The sequence below is a fragment of the Lepisma saccharinum genome, chromosome 27, assembly GCF_977018435.1.
Source record: "Lepisma saccharinum chromosome 27, izLepSacc3.1, whole genome shotgun sequence".
NCBI classification, from domain to species: domain Eukaryota; kingdom Metazoa; phylum Arthropoda; class Insecta; order Zygentoma; family Lepismatidae; genus Lepisma; species Lepisma saccharinum.
In genome coordinates this window covers 47,641,223-47,663,393 of record NC_139255.1, presented here as the reverse complement: position 1 = coordinate 47,663,393, position 22,171 = coordinate 47,641,223, and the positions used below count along the sequence as shown (strand labels likewise).

General features: G+C 39.4%; 1 protein-coding gene across 1 annotated transcript in view; it reads left to right on the top strand.

Annotated features, from left to right (window-relative positions):
• The window catches only part of LOC145980375 (5-oxoprolinase), a 160,703-nt gene that overhangs the window by 75,871 nt on the left and 62,661 nt on the right, over positions 1-22,171 (top strand). The window contains exons 15-19 of the mRNA XM_083113439.1: positions 3,584-3,857; positions 6,204-6,448; positions 11,017-11,128; positions 16,910-17,134; positions 20,835-21,078. Coding sequence (XP_082969565.1) covers positions 3,584-3,857; positions 6,204-6,448; positions 11,017-11,128; positions 16,910-17,134; positions 20,835-21,078 — 1,100 coding nt within the window. The remainder of the gene's footprint in view (positions 1-3,583; positions 3,858-6,203; positions 6,449-11,016; positions 11,129-16,909; positions 17,135-20,834; positions 21,079-22,171) is intronic.

The window sequence follows — 22,171 nt, the reverse complement described above, 5'->3', positions numbered from 1 at the left end:
AGTGAATAATAATGTAATTTCCAGTACAGGACATAAGACTGTTTATTGTGTCAAAGTTATTTTCTCCAGAAATTCAATTCAACTTATTAAAGAATCAAACATAATATGTATATATTTTAGGGATAGAACAGTTTGGTATTCTATCGGTACTTGTCGATGTGGCCATATCGGTAAAATTACCGATAATTTTAATGATCGATACATCTATAAATATCATATAATTTAGTGCAACTTTGTGCTATCTTCATGTTTAGGGAATAAAAGACACAGTAGTATAATACATACATGTAAGCAAATTATTTTATCCATGAGCCTTATTTGTAATGTTTCTATTGTTGATGGCAAGGTCCACCGAAATTAATAGTTAGTAATTTGCTTTCATGTATTTATTTCTGCTATCTTGTTATAACTTTTATGTATGTAAGCATATAATCATTAATCCTGTAACCCTGCCCCCGTGTCAGGGCAACAGTGTTTTTTCCTTATTGAAATATTTATTAATATGTTAATTAATTAATTGGGTAATCAAGTGCACAAAGAAAAACTGTTTTCTTATGCTTGTAATAACCGTAAACTACAGGAAAATAATACAAACATATATATGTGAGATTAGTGTAAAGCAATTTATTAGGTTCGTATTATTCCATGTATAAATACCATGTAGCTCTCTGTTCTTCTTCGTGTAACAATCAAGTAACAATCCATTAACAGGGTTATTCAAAGAGAAAGAGCAGATTTCAAATGTTTATTTCTCACGAACTATAAAAGATAGAAACACATGCCATACGTCAATGGATAGAGGAAGGTTCAAAGTTTTATTGTTGAAAGTTTTAATGTAGGCACTCAACATGAGCACCATGTGTTGCCCAACAAACATCAAAATGGTACTCCATTTCTCCTGTGGCGTCGCCATTTTACCTGTAAAGGAAAAAAAAAACGCCGTTGCAGGTATTGAATGGAACTAATAGGAAGGATTATAAAACTTTGAACCTTCTTCTCACGTTTTTCTATCTTTTATAGTTCGTGAGAAATAAGCATTTGAAATTGCTCTTTCTTTTTGAATAACCCTGTATTTTTTTAAAAAGTAACTCTCTAAATATGCAGCTTCTTTTACACTGCAGTCTACTGGTAACATCAATGAACCATTTACGTTTTTCAAGAACCAATTCGAATTTTACATCAGATTGGTAGAATATCGGTTATTGTGGTGTGGTTAGCACACTGTACTATGATGCCAGGGGCCAGGGTTTGAATCCTGACCTGGGAATGGGTGTTCTTTGTGTCCCTTCATCAGTTTTATCATATCATCCTCATTTTTGCAAAAAGAAGCAGAAAAGTGAAGTAAAATCAACCAAACAATCAAGAATATTGGTTATCGGTATTAGTAAATTTTATATATCAGTACTTTATCAGTATCAAGGTCTCCTTGTTAGCATAGTGCTAACTTCAATTTAATACGTATTTTAAAAATACAAATACTTTTTATACTTATGTTTCGTATCTGGTTTTCCAATGAACGATGTTTCGAGAACAACTGTTCCCTTCATCAGATTCTTAAGTTACGTAGGCTCTCCAAAATACACCATAGCCACGTCAATTCTTTTCTCTCAAAATTCCAGGAACAAGGATACAGGTTTGGATATTACTAAAGGAAAAATTGGAATCCATACTAAATCCCTTTAAAACTTCCAAGGCCAACGTTATTGTTAAAATCACGGTGTAAAACCATCTCTGGCTAAAATAACCCTTCCCATTTAAAAAGATAAAATTATAAAAATGCGACCTCCAATTTTACTCCCCCGTACTGACTGTAGGATGCCTCCTCAATGAATTCCTATGTAACTTAAGAACCTGATGAAGGAAACAGTTGTTCTCGAAACGTCGTTCATTGGAAAACCAGATACGAAACGTAAGTACAAAAAGTTTTTGTATTTTTAAAATACGTATTAAATTGAAATCAGTGAGTAATTCGCACAACAACCAATTATGGAGTGGTAACTTCGTCACCTTGTAATCAAGGAGTCACGGGTTTGATACCCGGTGGAGGCACATGGCACGGTGATTCGGATACCACTAAACTGTAGGTCCAGTCCTGATTAACCTTTCTGTGCATGAAGTGGACTGAAAATAACAAATCAATTTATCAGTATTGTCCAAAATTTCATATTGGTTCATCCCTAATGTATTTCTTTAAGAAATAATAAAAAAATTGCACCTAAGTTTGTTAAGAAAGATTCTTATACTACGAGGGTCACTATTTATTATTTGAGCCTAACAATGAAAAAACAGGAATTTGGCATTGAAAACTGCTTTATTGTTTTTCGAAGTATTCTCCTTTATGGTCAATACACTTTTGCATTCGTTCGAACCATTTGTCAAAGCAGTTTTTCCAATCTTCTTGAGACACCTCCATAATATGGTTTTTGAACGCATCAACGGCATCTTCCGCCGATGAAAATCGTTGTCCACGCAATTTATTCTTGACATTCGGGAACAAGAAGAAGTCATTGGGTGCCAAATCAGGACTGTACTGTGGATGACCCATCAATTCGACTTTTTGAATGTTCATAAAGTCGGTTGTTAGACGAGATGTGTGACAGCTGGCATTGTCATGATGAAGAATGATCCGACGGCGTTTGTTTGTTTTCCGTATTTGACTGAAGACCTCTGGCAAACAAATTGTTGTGTACCATTCAGAGTTGACCGTTCTACGTTCCTCTAAAGGCACAGTTGCCACATGACCAGTTTTCCCGAAAAAACAGGCGACCATTTGTTTCGATGTGCTTCGAGCGCGAACAACTTTTGTTGGATTGGATTCATCTGGAAACACTCATACAGTCGACTGCTGTTTACGTTCCGGCTCATATGCACATATCCATGATTCGTCACCTGTTACAATCTTATATACGTCTTTTGAAGCACCACGATTGTACGTAACTATTGAGCATTTGTTTGCACCAATTGACGCGAGCGTCTTTTTGAGTTTTTGTCAAATTGTGTGGGATCCAACGAGAACATACCTTTCTCACAGCTAAATGATCATGTAATATTTTATATATGCTCTGGTGGAACTAATGCCTATGGTTGCCTCAATCGTACAGTATGTCACATGACGATCTTGCAGTATTAGGTTTTGCACAGCATCAATGTTTTCTTGAATAACAACTGATTTTGGACGACCTTCACGAATCTCGTCGGTGAGTGAATGGCGGCCACGATTAAATTCGTTATACCAGTGTTTCACAGTGACAAAGGATGGGGCTTCATCGCCAAATGTGGAAGTAAGTTGATCGATGCAATCTTGTCTTGATAATCCACGTCGAAAATCGTAAAAAATCATCGCACGAAAATGTTCACGAGTTAATTCCATTTTATTGTTGTCGCGCAATCTCCAAGGCAACATAAACAACACAAATGAAGCTATTGACAAAACATTTGAAGTACGTTATGGTCAATAATGCCAAATGATTCCGTGCAAACGTCAAATCGCGCCTAACTTCAATCAGTGTTGCCAAGGCTCAAAATATAAATAGTGACCCTCGTATATGATTAATATAAAAAAAAATTGAAACTTTTTTTACAGGGGCCAACCAAGGCCAGTATTTTTTGTGGCTAGTCGTGGCCATCATGCTGATATTGGTGGAAGGACTCCAGGGTCTATGCCCCCTCATTCAAAATATCTGGTGGAAGAGGGAGCCAGTTTCAAGAGTTTCAAAATTGTCAACAGAGGCGTTTTCATGGAGAAGGAATTAATCGCTGAATTAATGAAACCTGGAGAGGTTCCAGGCTGCTCCGGAACAAGGAACCTGCAAGACAACCTGTCGGATTTACGTGCCCAAATTGCAGCAAACAAGAAGGTAGGAATTCTTAGTACTACTGATTGTGGTTCTTCCTAATGGACTGCATTACTTCTTGCACTTATATTGAAAAAAGAAGGAAAGAAAGAGAGCCCCTCCTTTCTCTCTCTATCGCTATCTATCTATCTATCTCTCTATCTCTGTCTCTCTCATATATATATACATAAGATAAAAGCAAGGAGGGCCAAAAGGGCTAAGTAAAAATCAAAGAAGGTAAAAGGAAACACTCACCGGACAGTAGAAAAATTCAAAATTTTCGCTAACTTCGTAGCATCATCGGTGTGAGGAGAAAGAGACGGAACCGGAAGTTGGGGCCCTGCAGAGTTGCCAATTCCCCATCGAAGAAGAAGCGGTGCGTATAACGAAAAAACAGTGTGTAGGATGAGTTGGGAGGGATGGCTTGGGAGGGACAGTGGGTGAGGGATGGACATTACTGGGTGGCCTTGTTCAGGCCAGGTGGAGTGGTTGCACTCATGGCCGATATATAGGCCCTCTCCCATCTTTTGCAAACAGAGGTGTTGGCTGGTTGGGGTAGGAGATGATGATTGCTACCCGGAAGTAGTCATTGAAAGGGATGTTGTGTTGGTTGGTGTGAACGGCGACAGTGAAGTCCAGGTTGTGGGTGGAAGATCGGTGGTTATTGATGCGGAGGTTGAGGGCCGTTGGTTTCCCCCAGGTAAAAATCACCACAGATGTTGCAGGTGAGGATGTAGATAAGGTTTGAGGCATGGCAGGTCCCTTTGGGATGGAGGGTAAATTTGCCAGTGGCCGTGTGCACCTGGAGGGTGTGAGAGGTAATGAGGATGGGACAGGTCTTGCACCTGGGGCAGGGAGGGGGGGGAGGTGTTGGATGTGTGGTGAAGGAGTGTTGTGGACCAGGATGTTTTGGAGGTTGGGGGGCGTTTGAAAACCACTCTGGGTTTGTCGCGAAATATGTCTCAGTCGGATTCTCAATTGGCGGAGGCATTTTAGATACACAAAAGCAAATGTATACATGACACCGACCGCAGCGCTGTAGAGGCGGAATTTCAAAATGGTACTTACTTTAAAAATACGCCTTGTATTATGGCTATGTGCTGGTAGATGACGAAAGGAATTGCTTCAATAGGGTGCCAGATGTTATGGAATTTTACTGCAGTGGAGTCATGATGGGCCTGTTGGTAGGGCATATGAGTGTCACATGGGAGACCCAAGTTTGAATCTCAAGGTGGGTGATCTTAGGTGGGATCTCATCCAACCTTGTCCCAGGAATTTTAGTTGAGGTGAAATTGTACCTCCCAATTATTATTGTTAAAGGAAGAAGTAGATGCAGAAGATTGAAATTTAAAAAAATGACATAAGGACACCTCTGTGGCCCCCACAGTAGACCGAAGTGAATGAAAAAATGTAGCTTGTATCAGAGGTACATTCCTACAGCTATGCAAAGCTTCGTTCAAAACAGACTGATAACTTCTTGGGTAAAAAGAAAAAAAAATGTTGGAGAGCAGTAGTGTTGCCCAGTTTACCGAAATAATTTCTGAAATTTCGCTTCTTGCTTCGGTTGTATGGACACTGGATGGACCAAATTTGGACGGAAGCATAACAAAAGACCACTCTTCGAGGATATGTAATGCCCGAGCCCCAACTTTTGAAAGAAAATAAGAAAAAAACAAAGAAAAAGCAAATTATGGAAAATGTTGCCTAATTTCAGAAAATTTTCTAATTTTGGCTCTTTGCCCCCAGGTCTGCACTGGACCCCTAATTGTTGCATGTTTTTAAAGTGTTCTTCTCTTCTCGTTGCATGTAAAAGTGAAATATATCATAAATAATCAGTGGTTGAGAAGTTATAACCAGTTTTATAAAATTATCCCATAATACCAAGAGGGTAACAAAAGACTTTTTCAAATTGCTCTCTTCAATAATAGTAACAAGGGATATATTGTTTTGTAATTCGGGTAAGCCATACTGTTGTAGTTTTTCTTGTATGTACGCATTGCTTGCATTGTATAATTATTTTCTTGTAGTTTACGGTTATTACAAGCATAAGAAAACAGTTTTTCGTTGTGACGTTTCAGGAGTCTGATGAAAGGAGCGTGTGTTCTCCTGAAACGTCGCAACGAAAAACTGTTTTCTTATGCTTGTAATAACCGTAAACTACAAGAAAATAATCATACTTTTGTATTTATACCAATGAACAAAAAAGACAAAACTGGAATATCATGTGTAGTTTTCAAGAAATGGCATGTTAGCCATCCGCAATGGGTTTACAAGCTGCGGCTAAAGGTTAATGATTATGACAACTGGAAAAAGAAATATCATCATTGTTCCTTTCTTTTTTGCTTACCATACTTTTTCTTTTTTTCTCAGGGAATACATCTTGTTGCCGAGTTGATTGACGCTTATGGTTTGGATGTTGTACAGGCCTACATGAACCACATACAGGCCAATGCTGAAATAGCTGTCCGAGACATGTTAAAAGAGATTGGGAAGAAAGTGCATGCTCGGACCGGAAAAAGTATTTTGGAAGTGGAGGATTTCATGGACGACGGCTCCAGAATCGCCTTGAAAATAAATATTGATGTTGAATTTGGAACAGCTGTCTTTGATTTCAGGTATGATTTATGGCATGGAAACTTGTAGCTTAAATTTTTAGTCTTTAGAAGTCTGGACTTTACATGACTAGTAATCTTATAATCCCATCTCAAGATGTGAGTGCACAAGACGTTGCCGAAGGTTATGCCAAAAGTGTGCGAGGGTCATCCAGAAACAATGAAATGTTTTGGTGTAAAACACAAATGGTCTGCGCAAAAAATTTATGGTACAGGAACTACATACGTTACTTTACTTTTCCACATATTCGCCATACCCATTCAAGCACTTATTAGCGTGATACCATTTTCTTGATACCATCATCATTGTACTTGATGTAGTTGAGTTCATCAGCCATGGTAAATTGCTTTCTGGAAAGAAGAACATTCAACTAGCACACAGCACATTCCACCTATCCCCTTTCAGCCAAGCAGCAAGAGCTAAGCGCTGAGACTGCAGACATGTATGCATATGTGTACGGTTTTGAGCTGCGAGTCCTGAACATGTGCGACAAAATTGAGAATCCTGCCAAGTGTGAGGTGTGTAGTGTGAAGTTTTTGAATGCAAAAAAAGTTTGTGCCAGTGAAATTCATAAGCAAATAACGGAAGTGTGCAGTAATGACGTCAGCCATGGCTGATGAACTCAAGATGCTGTCACTACATGGTTGAATACATTGGCGGCAAAAATGTTGGTATCAACAAACTTATAATGGAAAACGTGTGTATAGGTTCGAATCTTTAGTTTTGGACATGGGATGTTAGTTAATCCATAGTACTGCAAGAAAATACACGAGAAAAATTCATGACAAGTGTACAATATCAAATAAGTGTATTTTATGTTTTGTTAACAGCCAGTAATTCGGCCAGCGGAGAAGGCCATTCAAGTCCTTATTCACTGGTCTTCATTCACGAGCCAAGTTCAGTAATCACAATTATAGTTATTTACAAGAAATTAGGACACTGAGACATATGAAAAGAAATTATTTAATGAGCTATCCAAATACTTACATCGTCTCATCACACTACATACGTTACCATAACAGCTGACTGTCACAGTGAGGCGATAGGCCCATCATGCACTGGGTGGAGACAAGAGACGGTCGCGAGCCGCGCTTTCGATGTTCTGTACACATAAACACTTTTACTGATGCACTTCTTAATAAACAATCAAGTTTGACTGTATCGCACTGAAGTGAAGATGAAAGTCTCTTTTGGAGTCTTGTGTTGAAGCTTCTTATGGGTTCAAGCGATGTACCGAAAACTGTTTCAGCAAAGTTTTTCTCTTCTGCAGAGTTGGAGCGATGTCTTGGGACTGATGTCGATGTATCGTGGTTTCACCCTTGATTCTCCGGCTACGCTGCCACCGGGGTGGAATTCCTTCTTCGTTATTGGCCAGTCTACTATAGCTCCACCCTCACGTGACTTAAAGTTTGCACTGAAGAGCGATAGTCGTGTATCACGGAAACACAATAGCTCCTTGTTTGCGAGTTGATTTGGAGGGTGAAAAGTATCTCGCTCTAATTAATTTTAACTGCTCACAGCTTGGGTGTGACTAACTCACTTGGGACAGTTCGTTAGAGGTATGCATTCTGTGGCTGTCTAAACTTCACTGAGGCGAAGAGATATTTTCGGGTAGGGTTGTAGTTCAAATTTTCGTATCCGTCACATTGACAAGGAAATGTCCAAACTGTAGACTGGCTGGCGCGCTCGCAGCAGTTATGTTGTCTGTTTCAGTCTGTTATGTGTAGAACTGTTGTTTTGATTCCGGGCCTGGGCAGCTGCTTACTCCCTCAAGAACAGAGGGTTGCTGTTCAGGATGAGGGCAAGAGTCACGTTGGGGTTTTTAAATTTTAAATTGTTTGAAGTTTCGTGATTAGCTGCATCTCACCGTTGGTCCCCTGCTTCTCTAAATTTTAACGATCAAGCCAAACGTTAATTGATGGTGACATGAGCCGAATGTGGACTGGATGGATATCAAAGTTTATTGCGGGAACACACTGGCTTCCTTCTCTTGAATATTAAATATAGGCCGGGCCTCATGGGAAAGAATGCTGTTTGAGATGGCTGTCCTTTTCTCAGAGCAGAAAAATGAGATCTTGGAGAAGTGCGGAGAAAGACTGATGGTAATGGTAAATGGAAATTGGTACATCGATCATAAACTGGTATGATAAGTGCTTGAATTGGTATGGTGAGTATGTGGAAAGGTAGAGTAAGGTATTTATTTATTAAACACTACAGCTGCCCAGTTACACTGCTTTGAGGTTAAGTTCACATACATGTTGACAAAACAAAAGTAATGAAGAATTGGAAAGAAAACAAAAACAATGAGAAAATAAACTATAAAAAGGAACAGAATAACGTTACGTAACAATATATAATACAAGGGTGGTACATCATAAAGTATACAACATACTTTGTTACAATGCTTTTATGCAGGGTTCACATAATGTGTTTGCTTTTAGGTCTAAATAGCTCAATGTCAGGGGTATTATTACAGAATATATTGTACAACACACACAGCCTCCTCATGGGATCCGTTTCGGCCATCCTGGTTCTACTGCATGGAATTTGGAAGAGGTCATTTCTGGGTTTTAATTTTGAGTATCGAACATAAAAGTTCATTTTTGCGAGAAGTGCGAAGGAGTCTGTTTTTCCATTGACAAGTTTGGAAAGGAAGGTTAACTGGTGCATCTGTCTTCTTTTTTCAAGGGACAAGACACTCAGCATGTTGCATAAGATGTCATCTGAAGTGAATTTTGGATAAATGCCATCTAATTTATATAGTACTAAATACCTTAAGAATTTATTTTGGAGTTTCTCTATTTTTTCGATTTCCTTTTTAAATAACGGGTTCCATACGACTGAGGCATATTCAAGTTTTGATCTGACAAACGTATAGTAAAGTAGTAAAAAGGTTTCTTTTTCTTAAACTGGCTACCCATTCTCATCACAAATCCTAGGTTTCTGTGTGCTTCACTGAGGATGCATGCAGTGTGTGTGTCTGGAAATTTGAATCTTTGTCGAATGTGACTCAAGATCAGTTACAGTATTCTCTCTTAGGATTTCCAAGTTGGAAATGTTATATGAGTATTGTTACGTGTGAATGATACTACTTTTCATTTCTTGAGATTGAGATTAACCTTGTTGTTCTTGCACCAATCAAGTACTTCGTTAAGTTCGTCTTCTAATTTCGTGCAGTCTTGATCGCTTTTAATGTGTTTGAAAATTTTGACATCGTCAGCAAGGATTAAGTTTTCGGAGTTTTTTAGTGCATCGGGTAAATCATTAATGAAAATCAAGTACAGCAGGGGGCCTAGGTTCGAACCTTGGGGGACACCAGAGCTGGCTATGTAATAGGAGGACCTTAGTCCTTTGTGCATGACATATTGTCGTCTATTCTGTAAATATGAAGCAAGTAGTTTTATAAGTTGCGGGGAGAGGCAGATGTAGGCTAGTTTCTGAATTAAAGTATCATGGTGTACCGTGCGTGGCAGTCAGATGCGATACAGACTAGATCATCATGGCTCTCAATTGCATGAACGAATTGAAATTTTAAGTCCATTTTATGCACAGAAAGGCTAATCAGGACTGGATCTACAGTTTAAAGTGGGATCCGAACCAATGGGCCATGTACCTACACCAGGTATCGAACCTTGTGCCTTGATTACAAAGTGACGATGTTACCACTATGCCATCAGGGAAGCCTCTCTAACACGGGACCCCTTGATTACAAGGTGACGACATTACCATTATGTGATTGGGGAGGCCTTTAAATTGCATGTGTGAGTATCTGAAAATGTTTTATACATATTTTAGAAATCTTGATATTTACTTACTTTGTCATCCAAATTTTCAGTTAATCTAGATGTCCATCTTGTGGATTTTCTGTATATTAGATTATCCACTGGTTTCAGAATGATTGCTTGTGGTTTGTTTGTACCAGACTGTACCATCCTTGCCTTTATAAAAATCTCTTCGTATCACCAAATGTATGTCTGTATCCTGTGTGTGTTATTAAGGGTTAAATAAGTATACGTGGTTCAGAGAAATGAACCTATGAAGGGAAAAAGAAAAATTTGAAAATACACCACAAAACCTGGAAAATTCAGGGAAGATCAATTATATTTTTACTTGCCAGGAATTGGAAATTAAAATCAATTCCACTTTTTTCTTGAACCAGCTTCTTGATGAGAGATATTCTGTGTAAAATTGTCTTTGTAATTTTTTTTGTTCATTTTTTTAACAATGTTCAATAAACTTGATTATCTTGAATAACAAGCGAAGTTTCACACTGAAAACTTGCTCATTGTCACCACACAATATTCGGAAATTAATTTTAAAAAATGCGTGTAAAAACTGGCAAAGTCAAGAAATTTGTTTTTCCAAAATTGTGGAGTAGCCTGAATCTGGTAAGGTTACTTTCACGGTGTTTCCTATTTTATAGTCATACTTCATGCAGTATCTGTTAAGTTGAATAATTGTGAGACACCTTTTTTCTTTATTGAATAGTTGATGTGCGGTATTTATTTTATGATAGCATATTCTATCACTTGATATTTTCTATTTTAATTTTGTTTTTACATATTTCCAGTGGCTCTGGATATGAGGTGTGGGGTAACTGGAACGCTCCTCGTGCAATCACATTAAGTGCATTGATATACTGCTTGCGATGTATGGTGGGGCATGACGTTCCTCTGAACCAGGTTAGTACTACTTATCCGTGATATACAGAGCATTCCCTGACATTCGCTACGAGACTCGGCGGCGTCAGCGCTTGTCTTTCCCGGTAAACGGGTCCGCGACAGTCGCACGCTACAGTCTGTTTTTTTCGCTCTCCCTGCCTTCGCTCTCTTTCCCTTTCTGTTGACATTACAGACTGACGCCAGTATAATCCTCCCTCGGAAGTTGTGTTGTGTCGTGTCCGTGTGTTGAAGATTGTGGTTTAATATGGCACCACAAAAGTTTACATTACAACAAAGGATTTATCTTGGCGAGTGTTACTTCGGAAAGAGGAATTGTGGAGAAGTGCGACGACGTTTTGCAATGAAATTTCCTGGTGTTCCCGTTCCCCATATGACCACTATATTAAACCTCGTAAAAAAGTTTAGAGTAACAGGGTCAGTTCTGAATAAAAGTGGAAAGAAAAATGGGGAAATGTAAAAAATAAAGTATACAAAGACAATCCGCACACCATCCGTGAGTTAAAAAGAGAGTATTCCAGAGAATTACAGTAGACGAACTTGCACGTGTAAATGCCAATTTCCTTGTGAGATGCCAGGAATGGGTTGCAGCAGAGGGATATCATTTTCAACACCTTCTGTAGTCAAGGTTAGTACACAATATGAAAACTGTAATTTTAATAGCCGACTCTAGTGACTGTCGCGGACCTGTTCACTGGGAAATACAAGCTCTGATGCCGGGCCACTTGCCTCAGAGTCTCGTAATAAATGTCAGGGAATGCTCTTGTAGATATGGAAAACACAGTACACTTGTTTGATTGTTGTGATGCATTAGCCATCCACATCATCATTGAAATGCCCACCAAGCAATAGGTAAAATTATAATCTAGCCAAAGTGCAACAAATTAAATTTTGGGCTTCCGGATGGCATATTGGTAATGCTGTCACCTTGTTTTGATGTCCAAGGATTCCTGGGTTCGATCACTGGTGGAGGCATATAGTAGTTCAGATCCCACTTTTAACTAACTGCAGTCCGCCTCCGTGGGGAAGTGGTTAACACAGCATGCCAGTGGCAGCCGGCAGCAACTATGATGGGTAGTGCCAACGTGATAAAAAAAAAAACACATCTGCAATGCCCCCCCCCGCCCCCTCCTTGAGGTTGTGCCAGTGGCCAAGATGTTTATCCTTGTTTGGTAACATGGAAAACAACGTGTGTTTAAGTAATTTAAGTAATAACATACTAATCCGATTCATGTTCACTCACTAACCTATCTTTATACACTACAGGACACTTCCTCAAAAATATAACAATTACAAGAGGAAAGGAAAAACAAATCCTATCACCTTCTCCTCCTCCATAATACACACGTATTCTAACTGGATGTCGAAAATATATTTGTTATGAAAAGAAATTGTTGAAATGCCAAAGCTTGGAAAAGTACTAGGTTCATTTCTCCAAAAGTAGGCAGAAATTACTTCCCTTCCCCAAGGGGTCTTACAAATCAGTCATATTTAGTGACTTTTCTCTGAAGGTGGCAACTGTGTCAACACTGCGAAAGTTCCCCCGCCGTGCCAGGCCAAGACGGGCACGGTTTCTTATGAACTAGCCTCGCCCCCTGCCACTCTGTTCTCGGCTCATGGTGGAAATGTTCCTCGCTGAGACTTCTTCAATCCTCTGCACATATGTCAACTTGGTTAGGCCAGCTCTTGGGCTTCACAGACTGTTGCCTCACAAGGGTACGAAGGAAACAGCTGGCGATGCAGTGAGGAGGTTGTGGCGGTCGTCACGTCAGCTTGACCGATTGTCTGTAAACTATCAATGCATTCATTTAACAATACTTGGAGATGTATGCGTTTCTTCTGAGTTCTGAGGGTAGTGCCATGGGACGGCGGCTCTACCCCTTGAGCCGCCACTGCAGCATGCAGCAGCAGTCTCTTATTTGCGAATGCTGGCCTGGTCATGGGTGTTCTTGTGTGTTCAATTCCATCACTCATCCTGATCGCCGTGATTAGCCAAAAGTGGCAGGAACGTGAAATAACCTAATTGAATCAATCTATCAATTAACTCTAGGTGCAGTACCAATTAGTCAAACTTCAAACAAAAACTCAAAGTTTCATTTCTTAAGATAGAGTTCACCAGTCTTTACGTACAGTAATCAAGGAGATTAACAAGTAATACAGGTTCTTCATGAAATATTGTGCATTTTATATCTCATTGGTACAATATCAGTTATCAGTATTTGTAAACTTTACATTTACCACACCCTTAACTTCTTGTTTCATAATTTTTGATGTCAGTATTTTACTTAAATGTATTTTTGTCACATTCATTTGTAATTACTTATTGTCTCTTCAGTTATGGATATTTTAATACAGTATTCCAGTTTGTAGAATTTCATAATGAGAGGCAAATAGGTAGGCAGGTTATGAATGACCTTGAAAAGTCAGGGAGACTAATGTATGGCTAAAACTCACAGAAAACATCAGGGAATTTCACAAAATATGAAAAATCCTGAATTACGGTTGTTGAACCTGAGTTACAAGTATGTCAAGGTGAAGAGCAAATAATACGTATAACTGAGAATTACTTTCAAATCAGATTTAGATACCATGTCATATCATTATTAAAGTACCGTCATCATCATCCTTCGCAGTTTCCTGCCTCTGTCTGGGTTGGCATAGAAGTCAAGCCTCTCCATTTTTTTCTGGTCTTCCACCACTCCTCTCTTTCCACGGTATTCCAATCTTGTCCTCTTCTCCTAACACTCTCTGCTATCTGCTCTTTCCACCGACATCTTGGTCTCCCCCTTGGCCTTCTGCCTTATTTCCACTCCAGGTAGTCTTTCTTCATCTCATCATGTGTCCAAACCATCTTATCTGTGCCTGATCTATCCTGTCCTGAAGCTTCACCACACCCACTGTCTGTCGGATCTCCTCATTCCTTATTCTATCCCTTCTAGTCTTCCCCAAAATACTCCTTAAAAATTTCACCTCCACTGCCTGCATCTTTGTCTCTCTCTCTCTCTCTCTCTCTCTCTCTCTCTCTCTCTCTCTCTCTCTCTCTCTCTCTCTCTCTCTCTCTCTCTCTCTCTCTCTGTGTCATTGTCTAAATCTCTGCTCCATACATAATTATTGGCACATAGTATGTGTTATATATTACTAGAGGCACATATTTTTGGTAAATAAAAAAGCAAAATTTCGGTACAAAAACAGTCAATTTCAGGTTCAAAAGCGGTAAATAAAATAAAATATCGGTGTTATAGCGGTGAAAAATTGGATGAAAAGTGGTATATAAAAAGACATTTTGGTTTTAAAATTGTGAATATATTCCTAAATTTGATTTAAAAGCTACACTTATTCCACTGAATTAACATTTCACTTCTAATAGCACATTTTTGTAGTTATCAGAGTATTAAGTTTATTTCTGTGTAAAGGAGTCCATTTTTGCTTCTCCAATATTAACAGCAGAATTAATCAATTTTCTGGGAATTGCATAACTCTCAGGATAATTCAGACCTCAGAAGGTGCCACAACGGTGAATAAACCCTAAATTTCGTGTTTAAGAGTTAATTTCGCTTTTTGCAGTTCATTTCGCATTATTTCGTGACAAAACATGGTCACAAAATGCATCTCACACCTTTCAAAAACATGAAAAATTAACACTACAATGTGTTCTTTCACATTTCGTTTTTCGTCAAAGACAAAATATGCATGTCCCTATATATTCGTCTTGCATTTCATAGGTACACCCCTGTCCCATATTAATCTTTGAACGCTTTGATATAGTCCACCACCCATTTGTCCTCTGTTTACCTCCTCATCTATTCTTCCACTTCTCTCAATTGTGCTTCCTAGTTATTTGAAGCATATATGGATTAGCGTATAAATGTAGGTTCCCATATAAATTTTACTTTTTGGTTAAGCGTGTAACTTTTCCTCTTTCTGTTCTTCACAGCCAACCAGTAGCAACTGAAAACGTTCACTGAAGGAACCGCTGTTCTGTTTTTATTATGGAAAATGGCAAATATCAGTTATCGCCTATCCTGTTTCATATTTGAAACTTGCCTTGTGTTTTTGTAATGACAAGACATGTATACTTCTGTGACATTGTTGTAGTTTGGTTAAGTACAATACAACTGCATTTTATGAAAATTAGTATGTATAATGCGGAATTACATATAAATACATTACTTACAAATGAGGTTTAATTAACATGTGTTTAAATTATATTTTTCCGGGACCTTCCGTAATTTACATATAACACAGAATTACGCAGAACTGAGTTACGTATAAAACAGTCTCAACTGTATTAAATATGATTTTTGAACTTGCAATGAATATGGACTTTTCAAATATTTGCAAACCTTATTTGGTATAAGAGGTGTTTATAAGCAAAATAAAATATTTAAAAATAGGTTTCCTTCAACCAAGTCAACGGCTTTAATGTTTCCATTTCAAAAGTATAGATATAGTGGAAACAGCATTTTCAGATGACCTGGAAACCTGGAAGGTCCACCCCATACCCCCCCCCTCCCTATGAGTGGGAATTTCTGCTGTAGCACTAGACAGTGAATTGTTAAATTCATGTGAGTATATTACAGTTTGAGCAGATCAGTGAAATACACTAAACGCACGGCTATGAAAATAGGTAGCTGGGCAAAACTGCGCTGGTGCTACATGTGGGAAAGCAAAGCGCGCTCTCTCTCTCTCTCTCTCTCTCTCTCTCTCTCTCTCTCTCTCTCTCTCTCTCTCTCTCTCTCTCTCTCTCTCTCTCTCTCTCTCTCTCTCTCTCTCTCTCTCTCTCTCTCTCTCTCTCTCTCTCTCTCTCTCTCTCTCTCTCTCTCTCTCTCTCTCTCTCTCTCTCTCTCTCTCTCTCTCTCTCTCTCTCTCTCTCTCTCTCTCTCTCTCTCTCTCTCTCTCTCTCTCTCTCTCTCTCTCTCTCTCTCTCTCTCTCTCTCTCTCTCTCTCTCTCTCTCTCTCTCTCTCTCTCTCTCTCTCTCTCTCTCTCTCTCTCTCTCTCTCTCTCTCTCTCTCTCTCTCTCTCTCTCTCTCTCTCTCTCTCTCTCTCTCTCTCTCTCTCTCTCTCTCTCTCTCTCTCTCTCTCTCTCTCTCTTTTTCTCTTTCTCTTTCTCTTTCTCACACAGGCACTTTTGTGGGAAAATTCTGTCACATGGATTACAAGGACCAAAACTACAACAAGATCTTTCATTCCCTTAAACCTCTGAAGACACGGGGTTGTGCTCCGACGTGGCAACAGCTTGAACTTCTGTCACCTGCCTAATTTCATGGCCGTCTGTTTAGAATATTTTTGCCTCAGATATGTACAGCACAACCGATTTTATATTCCCTGATTCGTGGTTCCAACATAAAGGTAAAAAAAGGTAAAGTGCTCCCCTGTGCTTAGCACTATGCCATGAAGGCATATAGGGGGTGTGGGGGTAATGCGCCACATTTTCTTGATCCAGTTGTGAGTGGGGGTGATGTGATCAGCATCACGCCCCTGACTGCCTTTACCCCCCAGGTACCCATGCCATTCGATGCTGGGTGGGTGCCGAGGATCGAACCCGGGACCTTTAGCATGGTAGTCAGACACGTTACCGACTGAGCCACCATGGCCAACATAACAAAATGTTATAAAATATAAAATTTTCCTTGATTTCCCACATTTTAAGTTTTACAGCTTGGTCCCCTGAGAAATGTAAAATCGAGATTCCACTGTATATAGAACATTTTGTACCAAATTTAGGTTGAGGTAGAAGTAGTTATTTTTTCCACGTACTAATCATGTGATGATGTTTCTTTCAGGGTTGCCTGAAGCCTGTTAAGGTGATTGTACCCAAAGGCTCCTTGCTGGACCCATCAGAAACGGCTGCAGTGGTTGGTGGCAATGTGCTGACCTCGCAGCGAATCGTGGATGTGGTGTTGAAGGCATTTGAAGCATGTGCTGCATCATGCGGTTGCATGAACAACTTCACCCTGGGAGAAGAAAAATGGGGATATTATGAAACAGTAGCAGGAGGAGCTGGTGCAGTAAGTATTGTATTGCAATATTTGTATTAGATTTTTTAACCCTTAAATGCAGGGATGTAACATGTAGGTTGCATTTAGGTGAGTCAATGCCGAGATGCAACACATATGCCACTTTTTTCCTTTCTAAAGTAATGTTCGGAGGTACGTACTTTTTCAGTGCTACACAAGCCTTGAGGCATTGTACAGGGTGTTTCACTCGGGGCAGAACCCTGTATTTCGTTCATAACTCGGACACTAATAAAGATATTGCAACTAAATTTGGAGTGGACTGGCCTACGTTCATGCGAAGTCGGATGACATCATAACAAGTGTTGGAAATGGCCACCATTGGCATCCAGGCAGCATTCGACACAGCGTTCCATGTCGTGGAACCGTCTCATTACGTCAGGTGTCATTGTTGGCCCCACTGATGCTTGCTTTCAAGGCCTCTATGGTTCGCGGTTTGTTGGCGTAAACCTGCGACTTCAAATGTCCGCACAAAAAAAAAAAAATCAGGCAGCGTGAGTTCGGGCGAGTGAGGTGGCCAAAGTCCCCTGGAAATTACGCGGTCGCCGAAAAAAGACCGGATTTCGGGCATGCTTGCGCGCAAGGTGTGCGGTGTTGCTCCATCCTGCTGGAAATAATCAATGGATAATTCCTCATCGTCCAGTTAGTTCAGAAAGCAGTTGAAGATGTCTAGGTACGCTGCTGTTTTGATTGTCATGTCGAAGACGCCAATGGTGGCCATTTCCAGCACTTCTTATGCTGTCACCAGACTTCACATGAACTGAGGTAAATTCACTCCAAATTTCGTTGCAATATCTTTATTAGTGTTCGAGTTATGAACGAAATACAGGGTTCCGCCCCGAGTGAAACACCCGTTATTAGCAATTAGTAATGTTTAATTTGATTCTGGCTCTATTTGAGGAAAGAAATTTCCCAGTGAAAACACTCATGACTTTTACATTATATTTTTTTTCTCTGAAAGTATCAGCAGCAAGTGTGCAATTCTTACCACGAGAATAGAACACATCCTGCAATATGCTCTCATATCCTGGTGTTGCATACAGTACGTAAAAAAAAATTTTTTTCCTTTTGTCTTCTTCTATTTGGTAAATAAAAATTTGGTTTTTCGACCATAAGCTTGTAGCCTAGACTGTACTGAAAAACAAATGAGCTATAATCTGTTCCTCTAGCATGCGTGACTTTTGCATAACTTCCAGAATAATTAGACTGAGAGTGTCGAGTGGGATCTTTGCCATCCTTGTGAACAATCAAAATGCCAGAAAAGTATTGGCAGGTATTGGTAAATAGAATCTTAACAAATATTTTCCAATACAAATATCACCGGTATCAGCGTATCTACTCAGTCCTACTTACATGTTAAAATTTATAAATGCTCTGAACTTTTTTGAACTGATTTAGTTCAAAACTATCAGTATTAGTATCGGATCAGCCATAATTTTTATGTCCTTTGTTAGAGAATTGATTACTGAGAGAACATTTGGATGCTGAATTAAAACTAGGGTAGTCAACACTTTTCTGCCACTTTTTGGCTAATCGTGAAGATGGGCATGAGTGATGATATGATGAAATATAGATGAAGGAAAACTCAACAAAGAACACCCATGACCAGGCTGGGATTTGAACCCAGGACCCTTGGCACTGTAGCGCAATTTGCTAACCACTCTGCCTTGGAGACTCGCTTAGTTTCATGATGTGCTGTGTACCTTCTAATGTTGGTGTGAAAGTACTAGGGAGAGTCAAAAATGATTCACACTTTTCACCGTAACTTTCTTTAGGTTGGCCACACTGTCCACAGCTCTCGCATGCTGATAAGTGGTACTCTTGTGGTTACGTGGCCGAGGTTTCATATTATTCGCTCCATTTTTTTCTTTCTTTTGTAACAGAGTAAACAAAGCCGTGCGGCTGGTAATGTGCACCAAGGGAAAACAGAGATCGGTGATCTGAAGCTTGTCGTGGACGATTTCGCACACAGAACCATGACTAACAGTGGAGTGCCCAGATTTTTCGAGAGGGGAGGGGGTTATGTACACTTTTTTTAGTAGTTGGTCCTCATTTTGCCGTCTTACTCTGCCTTTGACGTTCTTTTTGTTTTAACCCCCCGTTACTCGCATGGCGTCTACGAGATGCCAGAGAGTCTATCAGTAATGATAACTTCTGAAACGAGGTAGCTCTGGTATTCCCCGTGCAGGTACCTTTCTGGTATGAGCAAATGATTATTCAGAACGAGCTTCGACAGTTCAAGTTTGTGCGGTGAGAAGTTATTAGTGATATTGTCTACACAGTCTCTCTCAGACGCCACGAGAGTGCTCATGTTACAAAATCGTACATACAACATATGTTATAAAACACGAGTTCTAGAAACAACAAGGCTAATAATGTGTTTTATCCAACTAAAAATGTAAGTTTTTGTTGTGTATTGCTCGAGTTTTGTATTTTTTATTAAATATGTAGGTTTCATATTTTTTTAATAAATATATTGGTTTGAAATACAATTGTGTTCACGCTTCGGTTCATCTGAACCACAATAATCCTCAAAGAAATATGTTATCAACGCAGGTCATCGCATGAGTTTGTCAGATGCCACGCGAACATCGGTGTTAGGTAGGGATGGGACGATATGAAATTTTGGCCGATACCGATAAAGTACCGATATAAAATTTACCGATACCGATAACCAATATTCTACCGATCCGATATAAAATTAGAAATGGTCCTGGAAAAACCTGAAAGGTTCATTGACCTCCTTAAAAAATGTGTGTTACAAAGTGATTGCAGTGCAAAAGAAGTTGCATATTTAGACATTTACTTTTTAAAAAAGTAGGGCATGGAGATTATCCATAAAAATTACAACAAAATGGCAGAATTTTGCACTAAACTATCAGATATTTATCGATATATCGGATCGGTAAAATAATCGGTAATTTTACCGATAAACCGATACACCGATATGCCTATATCGGCCGATACCGATAGAGTACCGATTAATCGGTCCCATCCCTAGTGTTAGGAATATTGGCACGAGCAAGGGAGGGTTAAGAATATGGGCCAAAGGGGAGGGGTTATGACCCCCAACCAACCCCCCCTCCACTCAGGCATGCCACTGATGATCAATTTGCAGAGAGCATGCCACCTCATCGGCTGCCACTGTGTAACCCATCTGTTCGTCAGAATCATCTCTTGAGCTGGTTGAATCTTCCCATCAGTGGTGAAGGTTGATGGGCGTGCTGCTCCCGCTTCGTGCTTCCCGCTTGTCCTTTCATTTTTAAACCTCTCGATCCACTCATATACACTTCTATGCAGTAGAGCACTGTCCCCGTATTGTACTGAAAGCCTAAGGTGAAAATCAGCCCTGACACACCTTCGGAGCAGAGGAACGGATTATTGTTCTCTGTTCTGCGTTGGTGCACACTGCCAGCAGAGCGGCCATGTTTACTCCGTTACAAAATAAAGAAAAATGGATCGAATAATATGAAACCTCGGTCACGTAACCACAACAGTACCATCTTTCAGCACGTGAGCTCTGAAGGCAGTGGGGCCAGCCTAAAGAATGTTATGTTGAAAGTGCGGATAATTTTTGACTTCCCCTCGTAATTAAAAAAAAAAAAAGCATGTGCTCCATGGTTACAAATCAACACGTACTACAGTCAAGATGAAGAACCTATTTTTATTTACTTTTTATATATTTATTTTACAGGGACCTACATGGCATGGGTATAGTGGAGTCCACACACACATGACGAACACTCGCATTACAGATCCTGAGATTCTGGAAAGGCGATACCCCGTGATCCTTAACCAGTTCAGCTTACGAGAGAATTCAGGTGGCAGGGGAAAGTATAATGGTGGAGACGGGGTGACCAGGGAACTTCTGTTCCGGAGGCCATTGACCTTATCCATTCTCACAGAGCGAAGAGTTCTCTCACCATATGGCCTGCATGGTAAGTTGGTTATGTAATTGGTTTAACGCCACTCTTTGCCTTTGGTGGACACCAACAAAGTATTTTTAAGAATTCCTCTTTTCAGAAATTGCTATGTCACAAATTGTGAAAAATTGCATTGTTTAGAATTCGTAGTATTCGCAGGAAGAATGTAGTCAATCATACATTTCCCAGTATAGCAGACTATACACTATCAACGACAACTAGTGATGGAGCTAGATAAAATTTCCCTCCACACTGTTTGCAGTTCGAACAACAATTTTTTCCTATCTCCCAAGTTCTACGGGTAATTTACCACATTTTTTACATTGCCCCAATGCAGTCAAGACGACAAGCAATCCAGAAAGAAGAGGAAGCAGAGAAAACATACATTCTACAAACAGCAGTTCTGGTCACAAACAATAATTACAGAATTGTGCTACAGTGTTTCTACACATACACATGCGAGCTCCTATCAAGTGTATTTATTTGGTCATCTAACATGCATTATGGGAAACAATATTTTTCCATAGCCTTTATATACATTTTCAGTTTTGTGCCATGCATGAGAATCAGTTTTATATGCATTCAAGTTTACATTATACTACAAGGCAGCGACAAGCGCCAGTGGTGTCAATTGACCAGTGCTAGCATCAATTAGTGCGTAATTTTTTTTTAAGATGCAATTTTGCACTTTGAATAATAAACGGACATGCAAGCAATAAAAAACATAATTACAGCACTTTCGAACATTTTAGAAAGCATGCTTTAGTGCCAATATTTTATGCATATGTTTGTCGCATGCAGTTATTATCGTTATATATTTTTTTTTGTTTTTTTTCTCACCAACATGGAATGTCGAAAGCGACACATTTGTTCGCAGAACATTTTTTTTTTTTTTATATTTATAACTCAAGCACATAGTTTTGACACTCGCAAGATTATTAATTTTGTGTGCAGTCATACAAAGGTATTCACCAAGCCATATATATATGTATACAGTGTACAGTTTAACGTAGAGAAGAAAATTGAACGCTATAATTAAGTTTTACCGGCGACAGTTTTCAGTGTAACTCACTATATGCATCGATTATTGTATAATAATACATTGGAA